Source organism: Phycodurus eques, chromosome 9 (genome assembly GCF_024500275.1).
Source record: "Phycodurus eques isolate BA_2022a chromosome 9, UOR_Pequ_1.1, whole genome shotgun sequence".
In the NCBI taxonomy this organism is placed as follows: domain Eukaryota; kingdom Metazoa; phylum Chordata; class Actinopteri; order Syngnathiformes; family Syngnathidae; genus Phycodurus; species Phycodurus eques.
Window position 1 is genome coordinate 13,566,635 of NC_084533.1, and position 19,813 is coordinate 13,586,447.

At 42.3% G+C, this 19,813-nt stretch overlaps 3 protein-coding genes across 6 annotated transcripts; 1 reads left to right on the forward strand and 2 right to left on the reverse strand.

Annotated features, from left to right (window-relative positions):
* Nucleotides 1-1,831: 1,831 nt before the first annotated feature.
* Nucleotides 1,832-8,114, reverse strand: si:ch211-153b23.3 (uncharacterized). 4 transcript variants are annotated; one of them, XM_061686423.1, is made up of 13 exons: nt 7,407-8,114; nt 6,992-7,122; nt 6,752-6,926; nt 5,408-5,576; nt 3,824-5,320; nt 3,647-3,739; nt 3,465-3,569; nt 3,242-3,351; nt 2,955-3,143; nt 2,697-2,859; nt 2,451-2,616; nt 2,283-2,377; nt 1,832-2,207 (listed from the first exon to the last, which is right to left on the reverse strand). In XM_061686423.1, the coding sequence occupies exons 4-13, from the start codon at nt 5,562-5,564 to the stop codon at nt 2,122-2,124; spliced, it is 2,661 nt and encodes an 886-aa protein (XP_061542407.1). In that variant the 5' UTR covers nt 5,565-5,576; nt 6,752-6,926; nt 6,992-7,122; nt 7,407-8,114; the 3' UTR covers nt 1,832-2,121. The 4 variants fall into 4 exon arrangements, with proteins under 4 accessions (XP_061542407.1, XP_061542409.1, XP_061542406.1 ...); XM_061686425.1 differs by having other exon boundaries at nt 5,408-5,465; nt 6,752-7,122; XM_061686422.1 differs by having other exon boundaries at nt 6,752-7,122.
* On the forward strand, nt 7,376-10,400 carry irg1l (immunoresponsive gene 1, like). Its single transcript, XM_061686574.1, has 5 exons — nt 7,376-7,469; nt 7,555-7,742; nt 8,013-8,105; nt 8,435-8,640; nt 9,224-10,400. Exons 1-5 carry the CDS (start codon nt 7,376-7,378, stop codon nt 10,149-10,151), a joined length of 1,509 nt encoding a protein of 502 aa, XP_061542558.1. The 3' UTR covers nt 10,152-10,400.
* On the reverse strand, nt 9,324-17,617 carry glod5 (glyoxalase domain containing 5). The gene is given in 7 exon segments (XM_061686579.1): nt 9,324-10,888; nt 10,980-11,028; nt 11,030-11,112; nt 15,697-15,729; nt 15,732-15,857; nt 16,062-16,161; nt 17,556-17,617. Coding segments are annotated over 7 exon segments (588 nt in total). The 3' UTR covers nt 9,324-10,753.
* Between the last annotated feature and the right edge of the window lie 2,196 nt (nt 17,618-19,813).

A 19,813-nucleotide genomic window follows, 5' to 3' on the forward strand; every position in this document is an offset into this window, starting at 1 on the left:
GACAATAAACTTCACCTGGGAGTGACAATAAACAGTTTGAAGCCTCTTTTTTTAAATCAATTGTTTACTATTTGCCAAACTGTTGCTTGTTGTGAAGTGAGTTGAATTGAGTTCCCTGCCACCATACCGTGCTCGTATCTCAAGTGTATGCTCGCAAGTCAAAGCAGGAAATTGTCCGGATGACGGCTTGTATCTCAAAAAACTCATAATGTATGTCGGGTTACTCATATCTCAAGGCACCACCACATAAGGTAAAAGTTAGGAAAAACAGATAATAATAAACACACAGACAATTCCTTCCCAAAAATAGGAATGCCCTGTTCTCGGCAAGAGACATTGTATCTTTTGTCATAACAAACTTCGGTTTATTATTATTTTAAGCCTTTTTAAATAACTCATATCTGTTCTTGTCAATCAGGCCCACGCCCTGCAAGGAAAGGGCGCATTTTGTTGAATGTAACCTGCCACCGACATAAACAATTAACGGTTATGTAATACCGAACTGGGACCTAAAGTGTACCAAGACTAAAAGAAAGTTTTCCAAACAGCATTTCCTCCTCAAAGTCGTCATTGAGTAAATGGTCTGTCTGGACTAAATATGTTCCACTGACATATTGCACCACATGGATACACTTTGACGAGGGCAACATCCTGCCAAGAACATTAGTTAGACTCTCACTGTGTTTTACAGATGTATAAACATGTCTGTCTTGTTTTCTTCATCCAAACATCAATTTACACCAAGCAAACAGAAGCCTAACAAAGTTTTCCCTGTATACAAAGCACTTTTGGAACACATTTGTTTTTGTTCCAATTTTTCATGAACTGAACTCGAAGATCTAAGACTTTTTCAATGTACACAAAATGCCTATTTCTGGCATATCAAGATGCTGATTAGACAGTCTGACTATTACACAGGCATGCCTTAGGTTTCCCACAAAAAAAAAAGGCCAGTCTAAAATGTGTAGTTTTACTGTTTCTTGTTTCTATTGATGATTTGATACCTAAGGGTTTTGTATCACAATTCACTGGAGTAAGTGGAATGATTCTTAAGGTCCTCCACCTTGACTAAAACCCAGTTCCAGGTGAAGAAAACAAACTCAAAGAATGATACCATCTTTTTCTGTGGTATGGTGGCCTTCTGGTGACACAGTGTTTTTTTCATGATGATGAAGAAGCATACATCCAAATTAACAAATTAATTTGTTCATCAGAAAAAAACAATTAAGATTTAGAATGGCCCAGCTAACTTAAAATATGCGGTGACCTGAAGGGGCTTTGCAATAAAGATTCCCTTGCAATCTGACACATTTGCAATAAAAAGTAAAGTCAATGTATTTCATGCTGAGAGACTCCTACCCGCAAATACTATCCATCCATCCATTTTCTGAGCCACTTCTCCTCACTAGGGTCGCGGGCGTGCTGGAGCCTATCCCAGCTATCATCGGGCAGGAGGCGGGGTACACCTGAACTGGTTGCCAGCCAATCGCAGAGCACATACAAACAAACAATCATGCGCACTGTCATTTGTTTATATGTGCCCTGCGGTTAGTACGGGTTGTACCCCGCTTCTCAAAGATAGCTGGGGTAGGCTCCAGCACGCGTGCGACCATAGTGAGCGTAAGCAGTATGGAATATAAAATGGAGTATATGGAGTATAAAATGGATGGATTGAGTTCACATTCTCTACTGAAATGGCAAATGCAAATCATGAAAAGTAACCTCCTTATCTGGCGTAAGTCTTCACATCATTGAGATACTCGTCAAGAGCCTCAACATCCTTTGTTTCCTCATATTTAACACCCATTACACAGAACAGGTCATAATTTATTTTATTCCATGTAGTTTCAAATACAGTTCATGTGACACACCAGGAAAATCAAATGCTCAATTGCACAAGAAGGGAAGCATTAAAGATACATTACACGCCCCATATGATCTGCTCGTCAACAAAACTACAGCACACGTATTAAAACACTCCTTTCACAACACTGCAGTCAGATACGGATTCAACAGCGTGCTGGATACACTTGTACAGGGGCGTCGAAGAGTGGGGGAACAAAGGAGGGTACAACAGTGCTGGGGCCCTGAGCATTTGGGGTGCCCCAAACCAACCAACCATCAGGCCATTGTGCTTTTCACTCTGTTAAAGATCTCTCTGACTTGTCCTGCAGGGACGCAGCCTTCCCTGATAATGGCGATGCCCCCTGTGGATTCAAAAGGACAGATTCGTTCAAATTGGCATGGTAATAAAGACAAAGTGAGACGAATCTCCATTGTACCCTCATTGATCTTCAGGCAGTTCACCACTGTTGAGGCAACAACTTCATTCGTCTCCCCATCACACAGAACACCTTGGATCTTGTGCCCCAGTCGGCTGAGACAAAACAAAGACCAGAGTTTAAATGTTAACTTGCACATAGTGACATCTGTACATCTGTAGGGCTTACTCGATGACCATGCTGTGGTGGGTGCTGTCTGGTTCTCCACTGGGATTGGCCGAGGTAATAGCGAGGGGTCCAGTGATATTACAGAGATGACAGGTCACAGTGTGGTCAGGGACTCGGATCATGATGCTGTCCCTGGTGCCAAGGCGGTCATAAGCTGCTCCCACCCCTACATGGCATCGACTTTTAACATGTGGGAGGATGACTGGATGATAAGATGAACACTTGTGGGTTGTTTTACAGGTTTACCCAGTTTCAAGAGCCAGTCTCCTTTGCTAACGATGCAACTGATGCCTCCTGGATACACGTTCCGCATAAACTCCCATAGCAGAGGACTAAAGGGAGGTTTGGCTTCCACCAGCTGCTTCAGACTAGAAATGCAAATACAAATGGGCTTCTCTGCTGGTCGGTCCTAAAATGTCATAAAAAATATGACTATCTATATGAAGAATAGGCAAATGCTTGATGAGGATTAAATTTAAAATACTCATCATTTTTCATTTGTACCTTGATGTTATAGATTTTGTCAATAGCCTGTGCATTCTTGCAGGATGCTGCCAAAGCATACACAGTGTCTGTGGGAATACCGCATACTCCCCCCTTTTCGAGAATGCTGGCAATTTTCAAAAGCCCAGAGGTGAGTCGGGAGTTTGCCAAAGGGCACGGTAGCTCAGCCACAGTCTCCTGCTTCACTTGCTTCTTAGACAAATCACACACATTTTTCTTAAGCAAATTAAGGCATTTATAACACAGCATTTAAAGAGAGAAACGAGAACAAATCGGGAATACTGTACCTTTAATAATGGAGGACCCAAAGGTAGTAATCTCTGGGAAAAGAGGCTGTTTACTAATGATGACATTGCTCCATATGTGCAAATGACAGAAAAGAGTGCAAGCATGGCCACTGCAAAAAAGCAAAACATTTATGAACATTGAGCGTGAGAATAAGCGGTACGGAAGATGAATGAATGAACGATAGTGTTTAATTAATATCTAATACTCTTTTTTTGGACTCACTTTCTAGTTGGTATGGCAATCGCTGCAGAGTCGAAAGAAGAAAACAAACAAGGACCACCTCCATGGTTGCTGTTAGCAACAACAGGACCAGGTTCTTGTATGTAGCTGACATAAATTGAAATAATTACAATCTGCCTGATGGCATTATTATAACCCTCAAAAGATAATTTGGTAATCCTTACCACTGAATAAGAGGAAAGAATTGATAACCAGGAAAGCGATGGCTCCCGCGGCAAAATCATAAGCGACTTGTGTGGAAAGCTGAAGTAGGGTACCTAGAAAGTCAAAAGTTGGGATCAGAATTATTGACAAGAAAATCAGAATATTGGCGGGTACACCTGTTGTTTGGAACAACATACCTGCAAATCTAAACCAGGTCCACATTGCCCAAACTGCTACATAGATAGACGCAATGACAGACCCAAACGTTTTTTCTCCAGTGACTTTCAGCCGACTGACATAAGCCTGGATGACAGCTCCAGGGATGAGGACCCAAGGGACATTCAGATGGAGGAATGAAGGATTTCTGCTGTGTACACTTGTATGGAGAGCAGACAGAGCCGCAACCCCATTTGACAAGTAAAAGAGGGCATCTGACAACTGTTCGGTATGGAACGGTAATTCTTGTTTTGCTTCTTTGGACCTGCTCCAGTTCAACACACTCTTCAGCTGGGCAGCAGAGATGGGCTGTGGTCCAACAATGATAAGCGACTTCTCTGCAGTAGTGTTGATGAGCCGAGAGAAGGTACCATACAGCGAGGCGCCGGTAAACATGGTACAAGCTATACCAAAGAATATGTAATAGTGATTGAGGGAGATCTGAGGGATTGTGGAGATGGTGAGCAGGAGAAACAGCATGTTGTGGCTCAGTTCCAGAACATCCATGTTTAGGCTTCCACAACAAAGCACCAGGGCTCCCACCACAAAGAACCAGTTTCCTACCATTGGGTCCCTCGCTGAGGTGACTTTGGTGTCCTCCACAATCAGAACAGATGCCACAAACTCATCCCAAGCCTTGACCAGCCAATATTTGGCATGAAAACCAAACTTAGTCGTATGGTAGCAGTCTTGGCGTAGATGGGAGTAGTAGCTAGAGAAAAGCTGTGCACCTGTGATTATTGACACCCAGGCAACTCCCAAACCAAAAGATTTCATGAACCCAAAGCTGTAAAATGCAAGAATAAATGGTGGCACTGTGTCACAGAAGAAACCTAAGGCCATGGGTTCTGCGTACTTTGTGTTTTTCTTCTTTTCTGTGTCAGGCTTCTGGGCATTGGCTGAACTGGCAGTACCAAGCAGAAGGACGTTAAAGAGAGGTGTCCCAAAGCCTTTGATGGCTAGACGTTGAGACAGACCTTTTATGAGCAGTGCTACTGAGCCGTAAATGGCAAAGATCAGGATGAGTAACTCAAAAATCCCGGCTGCCACAAGAGCCCATGAACCTGACACTAAAGCTGCTGCTTCAAAAATTAAACTGGCTGTGATGGCTCCAAAAACAAAAGGCATGATATAGTTGACTGTGGCTGAACAAAAGGTAAGGAGAGCCGATAGGAGGATATATGGGAGTAGACCAGCAATAACAGACTCCTTGAGGGACAGGCATAAATAGCAAACTGGGATTTCCATTGTTGCATTCAATTGTGTTATGTTGGCGAACAGAGACATGTTGTTTGTTATTGGGTGTGGCCCTGAGGGGGTCTTGGATAATGCGCCAAAGTAGATTCGGGATGCACCATAACTTGCCCAAAGAGCGGCGTAGCCGATAAAGGCAGTGCCACTCAGATGATCATATTTTCGGAAGGACAGCAGGCCTGCCACCAGTTGACAGATACCACCAATCAGGATGAGATGCACACCTAAATAAACAAAGGTCAATTCTCATGAGTTGGGCCAATTTACATGTTACCACCTATGATATGTCGAGACACTAATTCACATTTTACCTGCAAGTATGTTCTCCACCCCATGTGGTGACATGCCGGAGTGTGCCGTACTGAAGTTCTGGAGAAGTACAAGGAATGCGCTAATTCCATTTGATAGTAGGCCTAAAACACCCGGCTCACTGTAGAAACTAGCTGGAAAACCACTCATTTTCGTCATGATTTATATGATCTGTTGAGATGGGAGGAAGGGGGGGCAAGGGATTTATTGTCTGTCAACTCAGAATTACTCATGGATAAATTGCAAAAGTAAATATACAAATACTGTACATAAAGCAGTGTATCAAGATAGAGATACACTGATAAGATATCAAGATATTATTTATATTTATTGTTATTCTTATATCCAGAGTGAAGGCTTGCATGTGTCAAGCGGACCAGGAGAAGCTCATCCATGCTTTTATCTCAAGTAGACTTGACTATTGTAATGGTCTTCTGACTGGACTCAACAAAGAGAGCATTAAACAGCTGCAGCTCATTCAGAATGCTGCAGCTCGGGTTCTGACGAGAACAACGAGGTCAGAGCATATTAAATTCTAAAGTCTTTACACTGGCTTCCTGTCAGCTTTAGAATAGATTTTAAACTTTCGCTACTGGTCTAAACGGTTTAGGTCCTGAATACAAGAATGAAATGCTAATGGAATATAAACCCAGTAGGGCTCTGAGTTCGACAGACTCAGGTCAAATAGTGGAGCACAGAGTCCAAAGCAAACATGTTGAAGTAGCATTTAGCTATTAGGCTGCCCACAAATGATTTTCTTTGTTTTAAAATGCTTTTAATCATGTAAAGCACATTGATTTACCTTTTGTATTTAATGCGCTATATAAAAAAAACATTTGCTTTGCTTTTGCTTAATTGTCTGTAACACTAAGGTGTATAACTGTATAAGGCTTTTTGTTATCTAACTACACATCTCAGAAACTGCAGTCTCTGCTTGTACAGAACTGACCCATTTCATAACAACAGAGATCTCAGTCTTTTTTGCTCTAAACAGCACAGTACAGTACAAATAACTACACATAACCTGGACAAAAAAGCAATTAAACTTTATAGATATTGCAATGAAACGCTTTAAATGATAAGTTGAATAAAAGCTTCCAATTAAACTAGCTAAACTTGTGTTTTCTAAACACAAGTTTAGCTAAAAAAAAAAAAAACTAAACTAAACTTGTATTTTCTTGCAATAATGCCCAGAGTAGTTTTACAACTGAATGCCTGTCAAGGAATTATTCTGCCACAGTGAAGCAAGTTACCACACATGACACAACAATGTGGTCATTCAGTATAACATAGAATGTATATTATTGGTTTGTATTAGTAAAATTTAAGAGTTGATAAGGTCCTACCGTTTGAAGATGTTCCGATGAAATGTTGACATTGTCCCAGGCATGGATAAATAGCTTCCTGAGGTTGGATGGGTGGGATTGACGAAAATTCTAAGCACAACTATCCTGTCCACTGTGCAACCCAGGAAATGATGTCATGTAACTCAATGGAGTCCCAGACCTTCCTCTTTTGCTTCTAAAGAAGGTGGTGTTGATTACAATAATGATGACATGCACACATGTGGAAAGTCCTTCCTTTACCAGATAATATTGTGTTGTGGAAAATCCGTGATCTTCCTTGTTCCACCTTCGTCACTATTGTAAATCCTTGACTATATAAGGCTGGTCCCTGCTCCACCTGGGCAACATCAGCATCACTCTTAATCTGCTGACTACAAAGCTGCTGCATCAAGAAAAAAACTTGGAAGACACACCTGACTGAAGCCATGAGCTCCATCCTACAGGTATACATTCAGACATTGTTTTTTATATATATACCATAATCGTGTTGTTTGGAATGACAAAACTACTGGTTTGATTTGATTATGAAGAATATCATTCACTATCTCAAGACCTCTTATCAAACTATATTGTTTGCATTTGTGTGACACAGATTACATTTACTCACCTGTTTAACACCTAAGCATGTATAATAATATAAAAAAAATATATTCACCGCTGCAGAAAGGCATCAGACCAATGTGGGTTGTCAGAGGACTGCACAAGTCTGCAGTGGAGGGTAATGTCATAGCAACAAAACTCCTTTGCCACTTTGTCCCTCTTTTTAATTTCCCCATTACACTCCTCTTTTTTACCCCATGTAGTCTTGAAGTACCCCGCCCATGAGGACACGGTCACGGCGACTTTTGGAAAGTTCATCAGTGAAGTGAAGCCTCAACACTTGTCCCCTGTGGTCCTTCATCGCAGTAAGAGGATGGTGCTGGACAGTATTGGAGTTGGTCTCCTTGGCAGCACAACAGATGTCTTTCAACTGGCTCTGCAGCACTCCCAGGTGAGGCCGAGGGAAAAAAATTCAACATCATTTTTATCGGTCTTATCTAAAATAAGGCAGCATGCAGACAGGTGAGTCAAAGAGTAGTGCGGGGTAATCCTTAGTTATTACATCGTTTGTAGTAAATGTCATGGCTGTCTTTACTGAATGTCAAAGAACCATATTTAGCAACTGAGGAGTGATGAACCAAATTAAATTTTGCGTATGTGTGTGTTTCTTTGTGTCGATGATGACGCTAACTGTTTACCTGACTCCATCCTACTCCCCCAGCTCATGTACGCTCATCATGACGTCAGCTCTGTCTACGGACCCGAGGGCATCAAGCTCTCGCCAACACTGGCAGCTTTTGTCAACGGTGTGGCGGTGAGCACAGCCAGCTGCAACCGTACAAAAATATAAGACATGTTCCAAGGCACCAGTCCTCAAACTAAACTGAAACATTTTACATTCATTAATGGACAGTCTAGGGGGGAAACTATTTACAGAAGTTGTTGATGGCACCATGACTTCACTTAACTCAATTTCCAACTATTAAACCGACAAATATTCCTTTGCTTCCTGACTAATCCACCAGGAGCTTAAGTCATCATTTAAAGCCATCATTTTCCCTATGATTTAAGTTTCCTCCACACCCCGATAAAAGCACCTGGGATTTGAGAGGTATTTGATTTTTTTTTTCTTCTTTGATACAGACTCACGCCATGGACTTTGATGATACATGGCACCCTGCCACTCATCCCTCAGGAGCTGTGCTTCCTGCTGTGCTGGCTCTAAGCGACATGATGCCTGCCGACGGCAAACCCAGTGGCCTGGACTTCCTGCTGGCTTTCAATGTTGGCATTGAGATCCAGGGACGTCTCATGAGGTTCTCTAATGAGGCCCATAACATTCCCAAGAGGTAAGAGTAAAGGTGCATGGGTCAAACCAGATAACAGCTGTTTTGTAAGGCTACCTATCATCATAAAAAGTACTGTTTCTTGGGGAATATTTGACATTTTACAAACCAAAAACGAAAAACAGGTCAATAGTTGGTATGATGACCTCTGTATTGTTGTTTACAACGGCATCACAGTGCAAAGTGTGCTATGGTATTTTACAAAATACAATTATATTTGCATTTGTAAAATAAAACATTACTAAGACTTCATGAAATTAATTTAAGAATACACTAGTTATGAATAACGTAATTAAGGTAAGAAAATAATTGCACAGCAGTTGCAGATACCGCCTAAAACATGAAATGCAGTTATGTCATTACACAGGCTTATAATTATTCCTTTTAATTTACAGTTTTACATACAGTAAATTATGGAATAGTGGTTAGCACAAGCCTTTCTGTGTAGAGTGTGCATGTTCATTCTCCAGCTCACCCAATGACCACAAGCGGTGGTCTATGACTTTTGCACACTTACCGTATATAAGGAGTCCTACTTTGGAGAGAAATACCAACATGCTTGTATTTGTGTGTCTATCCTTGCCAGGTTTCACCCTCCCAGTGTGGTGGGGACAATGGGAAGTGCAGCAGCCTGTGCTAGCCTCTTGTCGCTGACTCCATCCGAGTGCAGTCATGCCTTAGCCATTGCTGCGTCTCTCTCTGGAGCCCCGATGGCTAACGCTGCAACTCAGTCCAAACCCATGCACATAGGCAATGCCTCCCGCCTGGGGATGGAGGCTGCTATACTGGCCTCTCAAGGACTTCAGGCAAGCCAGCTTGTCCTGGATGCTGTGGAAGGAGTTGCTGGTTTCAATGCTTTCTACAAAGACTACAAGCCACAGCATTTGAAATCACCTAACGATGGTGACCATGTATTCTTGCTAGAAGGGCAGGATATAGCTTTCAAGCGCTTCCCTGCACATCTGGCCATGCACTGGGTGGCAGACGCTGCGGCCTCAGTGCACAAGCACCTTGTGGGCTTTGGTCCTGGCACTGTGTCTTCGGCTCACATTCAGGCCATCCTTCTCAGAGTTCCCAACTCAAAATACATAAACAGGGCTTTCCCAGAGTCGGACCACCAGGCCCGCCATTCTTTCCAGTTCAACGCTTGCAGTGCTCTCTTGGATGGTGAGGTGAAAGTGCAGTCCTTCACCCCTGCAGCCATGGCTCGTGCTGAGCTCCTCCAGTTGCTGAGGCGTGTCCGTGTGGAGCATCCCTATGACAACCCTGCCAATTTCGATCGCATGTATGGTGAAGTCCAAGTAGCACTTGTCGGGGGAGACATTCTGAGAGGGCGCTGCGACACATTTTATGGTCACTGGCGCAAACCACTAACCGATGAGAGCCTGCGAAAGAAGTTCAGGAATAATGCAGGGGCTGTGCTTCCCGAAGATAAAGTTGAGAGACTGATTCAAATAGTGCAAGAGATGGAAAAACTCAACGACTGTACGCCCCTTCTCTCACAACTGCAGTGAAAATACAGGATTACAGCTGATAGTGACTCCCCTATGGAGTCTTGTGAAACAATATGCATCCAATGTACATTGTACTTTGCGATGGAGCAAAAAAAAAAGAGTAGTGAAGAAGTATCTATATGCACATAGAATGTTACAATATCAATATCGTATATATCTGCTAATCATTTTACTTGCTTTACTTCAGTTTATCCCAAACAATGAACTATTTGTGTTAAGTACTGAAATTAAAAAAACTGATTCTATTAATAAAGCTATTAAATAAAGCCTTCAGCCGCTCTGCCTTTATTTCCACACACACACTGTGCCTGTTTTCTGCGCATTTGCAACATGACGTCAGGGTGCATGATGTCGTGTTTTGTGTGCACGCGTGTCACTTCGTGGGTTCATTCCGTCCACGTTTGAACTCAGATTTGCTTTTGTAATGTGAACGACTACACAAAAAGATTGGATTTAACAAATAATCTGAATTGGACATCATGCCCTGCAGTGTGAAGGTCCTGTTGCCCAATGAATGGCCCGCTCCTGAGTTTTAGGAATATTTGCTTTAAAAAAAATAATAAAAAATGCAAAAAAAACAACAAGAGGACCTCTCATTAAAATTATTGTGATGTTTCTTGGTGATAATTGGACACTTCAATGAGGTTGTCATCTGGATTTTGGAAGTATAGTAACGTGATTGTCCCCACTGCTCCAGTCCTATCCACTGGGCCCTCCTCTATCTGCACTCTACACACCTACAGACACGACAATAGCAGAGGGTGGGGTGAAAAAACAAAGCAAAAACTACTAACATAGAAAATAATTCTGTATTACCGGTAGACAGACCTTCAAGTGTGCAGCAACAGTAGTTAGAGTTTTTCTTTTAATTTGACAAGTCTGCAGAGCCTGGAGTTGGGTACTTTGCTTTGGGCTCAAACTCCTTGCCGAGATGATGGAATCCCAGAGCTTTACGGTTTCCCTTAGTTGGTGTAACAGAGGTGCCATGCATGAGTGAAGAAAGTTGTCAAAAGTATGTAATTAGTGAATGAGCAGAGCAGCAACTACAATATGTGACAATTAAATTCTGCCCTCTGGTGGAGGTTTTCTGAAAATCAGAGAACATTCACATGACAGTGTCTATGCAAATACATAGATCAGTGTGACTACAGAGAGAAGCACTAATGCTATTATGCCTCAAAACAATGGAATGCTTGTTTTAAAGGGGGAAAACGGCATTTCTTAAAAGGATCCACCCATTTTCTATAACTGTTGCCCTCATTCGTGTCGCCAATGAGCTAGAGCCTATCCCAGCTGACTTTTGGCGAGAGGCGGGTACCTTCTTGACTGCTAGCCAATCACACACATTCACAATTTAGAGTCTGCAGTTGCAAACTACATTTTGTAGATGTGGGAGGAAGCTGGAATTAGTTAGTTAGTTAGTGCTCTTAGTGCCATGAGGCACAAATAGGTCGCAATTGCGGTTTCTGTAATCCGTCTGTTTTTAAAGGGAACAGGTGATTGGCCTACTGCCCATCCTCCTGTGTGGCTGTCAGAGGTTGTGTATTATTTTCTCACCAGATACATTACTTTGCCTGCTATTTTGATGTTCAAAGTTGATTCCTCTCCGTTGTAACAAGTGTACTCTATCACCCAATCAATTATTTCGCTGTTTTGACATCTTAGCAATTAGCATGGGGTCCCCGTCTTTCTCCTGTTAATGACTCCTTGTCCTCGCTTCATGAAAGCGATACTTGTCAGAAGTGTAGCTTATTCGCTGCCATGAAGGCGATGATTAGTGACTTATGCTGCATTGACACCGGACGGGAAGTGAACGTTCGCCTCCGCAGCTCGGAATCGCATTTAGCCACGTTAACTGCAGCTCGCAGGAAGCTGGGACGGTGCAAAATACCGTGTGACAAGCGTTCCCTGATATGCAGAGGGAGGGAAAGCAGAGGTTGTGGGACTGTTCAATGCGGACTGGCCAGCATCTGAAGCATTTCGGTAGCCTGACACAGCGCCGTACTGGCCGTAAAGGTTGGATACTGGATTTTTTTTCAATATACAGAACAATCAGTGTTACGAGAGGAACAAGTCAGCGTTCAGTGATTTCTTTAACAACATACGGACAATCCGTAATAATTGACAGCTGTGCAGATGTATTCAGAAAACACTTTGTACGTCTACTGTAATTCCGTGTTGCAGAGTGATGCAGGCTTATTTTGTGGTGTTATAATGCTAGCTTGTGTTAAGCAAGCCTGAAATGGACCTGTTGATTCGATTCTTTTTCCTGTTTATGCCATTAGAGCTTTTGGTAGCAACGTGTCACTTGTTTATTTTCTTTTGGTTGTTAGGTAATGTTTGGGGAAAAAATAAGTCGTTTTGTGTTGAGCATTTCTCCGCTCTGAGGTTTTGTAGTGCTGTTTAGTTTTACTCTATTGGTGTTTGCACTGGTCTTGGGAATGGGACAGGCAGGGGGAACCACGTCTTAAAGCCTTAACACTGAAGCAAAGATCATAACACAAGAAGAAAGAATTGATCATTAACAAAACAGCAATGTGTGAAGAAGATAACCAATTCATTTTTTACAGTATTTAAGTGAATAAAGCAATAGTATTATGATACCTTGAGAATGTCACGTGGTAATTACTCAGGGTTGGCACTGGGTCATGAAACCTCTTAGCCAATAAGCAGTAAGGCTGGAAGTTTAGGGGCACGGTTTACATTATTTTACCATTGTGTAGAAGCGAAGAGAAATGGAGTAGGGGTTATTTTAAAGGAACCATTAGCTAAGAATATCTTGGAGGTGAAAAGAGTATCAGATCGAGTGATGAGGCTGAAACTTGAAATTGAGGGTGTTATGTATAATGTGATGAGTGGCTATGGCCCACAGGTAGGATGTGACCTAGAGGTGAAAGAGAAATTCTGGAAGGAGCTAGACGAAGTAGTTCTGAGCATCCAAGACAGAGAGAGTCGAGATTGGTGCAGATTGTAATGGACATGTTGGTGAAGGAAACAGGGGTGATGAAAAAATGATGGGTAAGTACGGCATCCACTAAAGGAACTTGGAGAGACAGATGGTGGTAGACTTTGCAAAAAGGATGCAAATGGCTGTAGCGAACACTTTTTCCAGAAGAGGCAGGAACATAGGGTGACCTACACGAGCGGAGGTAGAAGCACCCAGGTGGATTACATCTTTTGCAGATGATGTAATCTGAAGGAAATTACCGACTGTAAAGTAGTGGTAGGGGAGAGTGTGGCGAGACAGCAAAGGGATGGTGGTGTGTAAGATGACTCTGGTGGTGGGGAGGAAGATGTAAGAAGACAAATCATACAAGGAAAGAGGTTAGCTAAGAAGAAGTGGGACACTGAGAGGACCGAGGAGAGGCGAAAGGAATACATTGAGATGTGACGTAGGGCAAAGGTAGAGGTGGCAAAGGCTAAACAAGAGGCATATGATGAATGTATGCCAGGTTGGACATTAAAGAAAGCGAAAATGATCTAGACAGGTTGTCCAGACAGAGGGATAGAGATGGGAAGGATGTGCAGCAGGTTAGGGTGATTAAGGATAGAGATGGAAATGTGTTGACTGGTGCCAGTAGTGTGCTGGACAGATGGAAATACTTTGAGGAGTTGATGAATGCGTAAAATGAGAGAGAAGGAAGCATAGAAGAGGCAAGTGTGGTGGACCAGGAAGTGGCAATGATTAATAAGGGGGAAGTTAGAAAGGCATTAAAGAGGATGAAAAATGGAAAGGCAGTTGGTCCTGATGACATTGTTGCCATCTGGTGGAATCTTAGTGTTGCTGTTAGGTTTAAGTCATTGATAGTTTTTTTTATGTCTCCATTTGAGATGTCCTGTTTTGTTTGTTGTTCTTGAATGCACCTCGTGCAGTCAAAAGTGAAACTGAAAGTATGTTTGCTTCTCTCCCGTTGCAGCTTCTATTAACCTGTACAATCTACTTTGCTGTTACAATCTGCCTGTATTCCCAAACATTTATTATTGTATGTGGATGCCAAAAGTTGAGTTTAACGACTTCATAACATTTATGTAAAGTACTCGTGCGCACGTTTGTTTGCCCAGGTGCGAGCATTTTAAGGTTAGTATGCTGATACTAATTACGAGCCTCATGTAAAGGTATTTTTGCTTTGAATAATTAACTACTGAATATCGTTGTTTTTATCTAATATGGGTATGATTGTGTACACGCTAGCTGCATGGTGTTGCTGCTTTACAATCCTCTCCGTTTTATTTGCTTTGCCACCATCTTGTGGCATCTACAGGCAATTACAAATACCTTTTCATCAATTATTCACATATTTTTCACGGCAGGCCTTTGGCACTGTCCCTATTATTTACTGTCCGTTGAAAAAAATCTCACAGCACACCACCAAACAAATCACATCTTGTCTCAATTTACTCTCTAATTTCGTCAACTCAAGTGTGAAATCTGTGCCTTTTTAGTTGAACATAAAAACTAATACTGGCTACTTGCAGGTAGCCATGACTTATTCTGTTGTATAAATGGCAAGGCTACACAGGTTAATTGTACCTTCTGCCATCTAGTGTACGAGAATGTAATTGTTCTGCCTGCCCCTATATGTCGCCGGCATAGAAAGATGAACAAAGATACATTTGTTTTCAATAAATAATATTCAGACTAATTAAGTGAATTTACCAATTTCCTGTCATTGTGGTTGGGGATAACTGTTGTAGGCAATGGAACAAATAAAGTAAACACTTAAAGGGAGTCATTTGTATTGACACACAACATTTCAAGGTTACGCACGGCATCCACTGAAATAGTTTCAATGCAATTGCGACCTGACATTCTTAGTTAGATAACAGGGAAATAGACTATCTATCGGAGCCTAACAGATTGTAAATCAAGAAGCATCAGTCACCAAAATAACCCCTCATTGGTCGACTACAAACGACTACAAATTATGGCAGTATGAAAAACACATCTACCACGATGACCATGGTTAACTCATTCCATCTCGTAAATTAATTAGCCAGTCCATCAATGATCATGTTGTCTGAATTTCCATTTTCCACCAAAAATGTTTTTTTTTTTTTTTAATGTACTGTACATTACACGTCTTCCTTCCAAACAGTTTACCTCTTATTGTAACATCTTTTTGACTGACACATCTCAAATTCAAACTAAAGTGGTAGATTAGAGAAGACTTCACATACCACTGCGCAAAAAGAAAATTATTTATTCAAGCCATGTACCATGTTTTCTCAATTGCTCTGACTAAAATGACATTTCATTTTTTTTTTTTTTTTTACTTTTAATCAATGGAGTTGAATCAGTACTTCTACTTAAATCGGTCTTTTCATTAAACAAATACCTGTACTTCTACTTCAGTATAGAGTGAACGTACTTTTGCCACCTGTTGTTGTTTTATATTTTATCGCAGGTTGTGACTTTACTGCTGCGTTAGCAGCGTCGGTTACTGATAGGACTACGTCGCATTTCGACTTACATACGGATTCGTACTATGACGTCGCGGGCATAACGGACATTATCCGTAATACGAGGACCCGTCATCATTCATACCTTGAACGTGACAACCTCCGTGCCCAGAGCAGAGCTGACGTATAGAACCTGATGGTGTCCTGTACACTTTTCACTGTCAGCACGAAATAGTCCACAGGACTCACTTCTATCGGACACGTCCCCTTGCGTTTAACAGCTTCTTGCGTTGGAGCGAAGGCTTTCTGGAAGAAACCAACGATGAATTCAATGAAACCACACGCTTAAGGTTGCAGCTTTTTGTACTTGAGCGTCCGAATCTTTATTTTAGCAACACGTAGCAACGCGTTAGCTAGCTCATGACACTCGAGAATCGCGTCTCGAGATATGTTGTTTAGGCAAATGGAATTCACTCTACAACATAATTATGTGTCGCTCTGATGAATTACCAGACACAAACTCCTTTGGACGGGCCAAAGACGATTGGCAGCTCTCCGAAATACCACTATTGTATTGTAGCTAAAAGCAGTGGCTTCCACGTTTGTCCACCTTTAGTTAAACATTAGTCACAGTGTTGCTCAACCTTTAATGAGCCCATACACGGCATCACACAAAGATGTCACAAAAACTACGTGTATGTACTCAAATGATGGATTTTTTTTTAATCTTCTGCCATCTAGTGGAAGATGTACAGTAAATATTAATGAAGACATTTTTTAACTATTGGAAATCTGGTTATTTGTGAACATGGTATAACCACGCATCAGCAAGAACATCACACAGTTACAGTGTTGAATGTGGATGGGCTGATGAATTGCATTTCAGCATCAGGTAGTCAGCACACAGTAGTATAAAACAAGAACATACAGCAATAAATACATCACACTCTTGAATACATCCATCCATCCATTTTCAACACCACTTATCCTGGTTAGGGTCGTGGGGCACCGGAGCCTATCCCAGCTGACTTCGGGCAAAAGGCGGACTACACCCTGAACTGGTCGCCAGTCAGTCGCAGGGTACATATAGACAAGGACAACCATTCACACCCACATTCACACTGAACCCACGCTGTCCACACCAAAGTCAGGCGAGTGTACCACTACACCATCAGTGACTACTCTGGAATACAATAAGGCAAAATACATTTTCTTCACAGAGAAAAACGTATTTACACCGCTGAAGTACATGTTGACGTACCAATTTAAGATCACAATTAAATTTGCCTCATTTCTTTGCTTTTTTGGTTTTGGCCTCCAAGTTGAGCGAGGCCCATCTCCACCTGCACCGGATGCCTGCTTCAAGCTTTATAGTACAGGTGTCAAACTGGTGGTCCAGGGGCCAGATCCAGTCCACCACATCATTTTATGTGGCCCGCGAAATCAAATAGAAATTGCTAGTTTTGTTCTAGTGTAAAATCATTGAGATATTTGCAAGCATTTTTCGTTACGAATCTCCCGTTGAAAAGAAATGTAATAGTTGAAAAACATGTTTTTATGGGCTTCTGAATTTACAACTGGTTATTCATTGTGTCATGTATACTATATGTAATTACAGTATATGAGGTAATCTTTCATTTATATGGGTTCACAGTCGTAGAGGCCCTCCGAGGGAAGTCATAACTACAATGTAGCCCGTGATAAAAATGAGTTTGACACCCCTGCTTTATAGCATCCTCCTCTTTCAGCACTCATTCTGGAAAAGAAAATTTTTCACTATTACCAACTTCACAGGCTAATCCCAAATGCATCCTCCAGTAAAATATTAAATACAATATTTTTCTGTTTTTATTGGCCATTTCTGAAGCTGAAGTTAGTTCATTCTGTGCTGTGACATAATCCTTAACATCACTCCGTCGTTTAATACATTTAACATTATCATCCATAAACTAATTAGATAATTGTAGGCGCGTTTCCTAATTAATACAAGATGTAGTAGCAGACCAACTCTTGTCGCCGATGTTACGTGTGCTTCGCGGTTCTGCTGGGACCACAATCAGGGCCATGACCCGCAGCACCTCAACGCGAAAATACAAAAGACCAGTGCAACAAATACCACACTGGCTGATCTGATGAGCACAAATGTTGCTTAAACGTAAGAGTAGCAATAGAGGATATCTGCTCCAGAGGAGGGTAGAGTAGCCAAACATTGTCCTCAAGAGTACTTGTTACTTGGTGTGACTCAAGTAAAAGTAAAAAGTACAAAGGGAAATTATTACTCAAGTACTCAGTAAATAGTAACTCCTATTTTTTTTTCACCACAGCATGAACATCAATAAAAAAAATAATAATAATTACAAAATGTGAATGTGCAAATTCTGATATTGTGTGCGTACGTGTATGTGCAGAGTCAAAACTCCCACAAAACATCTGCAATTTACTGCAGTAAATTTTCTCATAAGTGAGCTGAAATATCCACGTTTGGGAAGACAGTGCTAGACAAATACTACAATACATGAAAACTGTTGTTTTTGTTCATCTAAATGTAAACACAAGTAGCAGACCGTTGCCTTCATGGTAACGACGACCCCCCCCCCCCCCCCCCCCCAAGACAGCTGCACTACGATCAGCGGTGCTGGTTATCTCGTTAATACCATTGTCCCGGAAGCCTAATGGAAGACGACGTGTGAGGTCATGTGGCTTTGTGTCGTTTGAATGGTGAACTACACTTAAACGTCACTTGCGCTTAAATTGGATTGGCGCAAATAGCGCCCAATGCGGAAGTCGTGAAATAGTTGATAAATAAAATTAGCAAGCGACATTTAGAACATTGTAACGGAGTAAAACTACCGTTACTTCTTAACAGCGGAAGCGGCGGAAGTTTTTCTGGTCTCCTCAACTCCTGTGACTTACCCAAACCAAGTCCCGCACAAACAGGCAGAACCTCAGGCCGCATGCTAGTCCGCCGTGGAGTAATCTTCACAATTACCGTATTTTTATGACGATAAGGCGCACTTAAAAGTCTTAAATTTTCTCCAAAATGGACGGGCGCCTTATAATGCGGTGCGCCTTATGTGTGAATTTGATGAGCGCTCCGCTTGACTGACTGGGAGAATTTCCTGCCGACACGCTGCTTATATAGTGGAAAGGCGGACGTGACTGAGGACAGCATGCTGACGTAAAGGGGGAAGGGTGCACGTGACAGAGGACGCTGAAGGCACGCCCCCAGTAGGTCTATAGCGGCGGTATGTGCATCGTGCAAAACAACATCGGTTTGCCAAAGGACCCCCGAAAATGGCACCTACGAAGAGACACACTTACGCAGCACAGTTTAAACTGCAAGCTGTCAGTTACGCGGAGGAACATGGGAATCGAGCAGGCGCGAGAGAATTCAAGATCAACGAATCCATGGTTTGCAAGTGGAGGAAGCAGGAAAACAAGCTTCGCCAAGTCAGGAAGACGAAGATGAGTTTCCGCGGAAACAAGGCGAGGTGGCCCGAGTTGGAAGAGCCGGGAGAAGCGTCTCTACAGTCACCATTCGACTGAGGGCAATAACGCTTGCAGAAGATATTAAAATCGAACATTTTCAAGGAGGTCCGTCTTGGTGCTTTCGTTTTATGAAAAGGCGCCATCTATTCATCCGGGCAAGGACTACCGTGGCGCAACAACTTCCGGTGGATTACAAGGAAAAGCTGGCCATCTTCCGCTCCTACTGCAGTAAAAAGATTGCCGACAAACACATCACCAACATGGAAGAGGTGCCGCTCACTTTGGACATCCTGGTGAACCACACTGGAGACGATGCGCACAAGGAGAAGTCTGCTTTTACTGTTGTGCTTGGTTGTCATGGTAATGGACAGAAACTGCCACCTCTGGTGATTTCTAAGAGGAAGACGCTGCTTAAAGAAAAGATTCCAGCCGAAGTCATCGTTAAGGCCAATCAAAAGGGCTGGATGGATGAGGAGAAAATGAGAGAGTGGCTGAGTGAGGTGTACGTAAAGATACACGCGTCACCGTCCAAGTTGATCTATGACTCATCTCACAGCCGCTGTGAAAAACCAAGTGCAACTAAGACTGGGAGGCAACGGCGGGCGAGTTACACCACCATATGTGAATGGATTGTGGATGCTTGGGCTAAGGTACCTGCTTTGACTGTTGTCAGAGCTTTCGCGAAAGCCGGCATCATTGCTGAACATCCCCCCGCAACAAGACTGACTCTGACAATGACGAGAGGGAACGCGATGTGTTTGTTGGAGAACTTG

What these genes read in the sequence shown, in the direction of transcription:
- irg1l (XM_061686574.1), top strand. Translation starts at nt 7,376, where the DNA reads ATGTATAATAATATAAAAAAAATATATTCACCGCTGCAGAAAGGCATC. An exon ending in GCACAAGTCTGCAGTGGAGG is followed by an intron (nt 7,470 to 7,554) that starts GTAATGTCATAG and finishes TACCCCATGTAG; the next exon opens with TCTTGAAGTACCCCGCCCAT. An exon ending in TGGCTCTGCAGCACTCCCAG is followed by an intron (nt 7,743 to 8,012) that starts GTGAGGCCGAGG and finishes CTACTCCCCCAG; the next exon opens with CTCATGTACGCTCATCATGA.
- si:ch211-153b23.3 (XM_061686423.1), bottom strand. Translation starts at nt 5,564, where the DNA reads ATGACGAAAATGAGTGGTTTTCCAGCTAGTTTCTACAGTGAGCCGGGT. An exon ending in GACCTGGTTTAGATTTGCAG is followed by an intron (nt 3,740 to 3,823) that starts GTATGTTGTTCC and finishes TTGACTTTCTAG; the next exon opens with GTACCCTACTTCAGCTTTCC. An exon ending in ATTGCCATACCAACTAGAAA is followed by an intron (nt 3,352 to 3,464) that starts GTGAGTCCAAAA and finishes GCTTTTTTGCAG; the next exon opens with TGGCCATGCTTGCACTCTTT.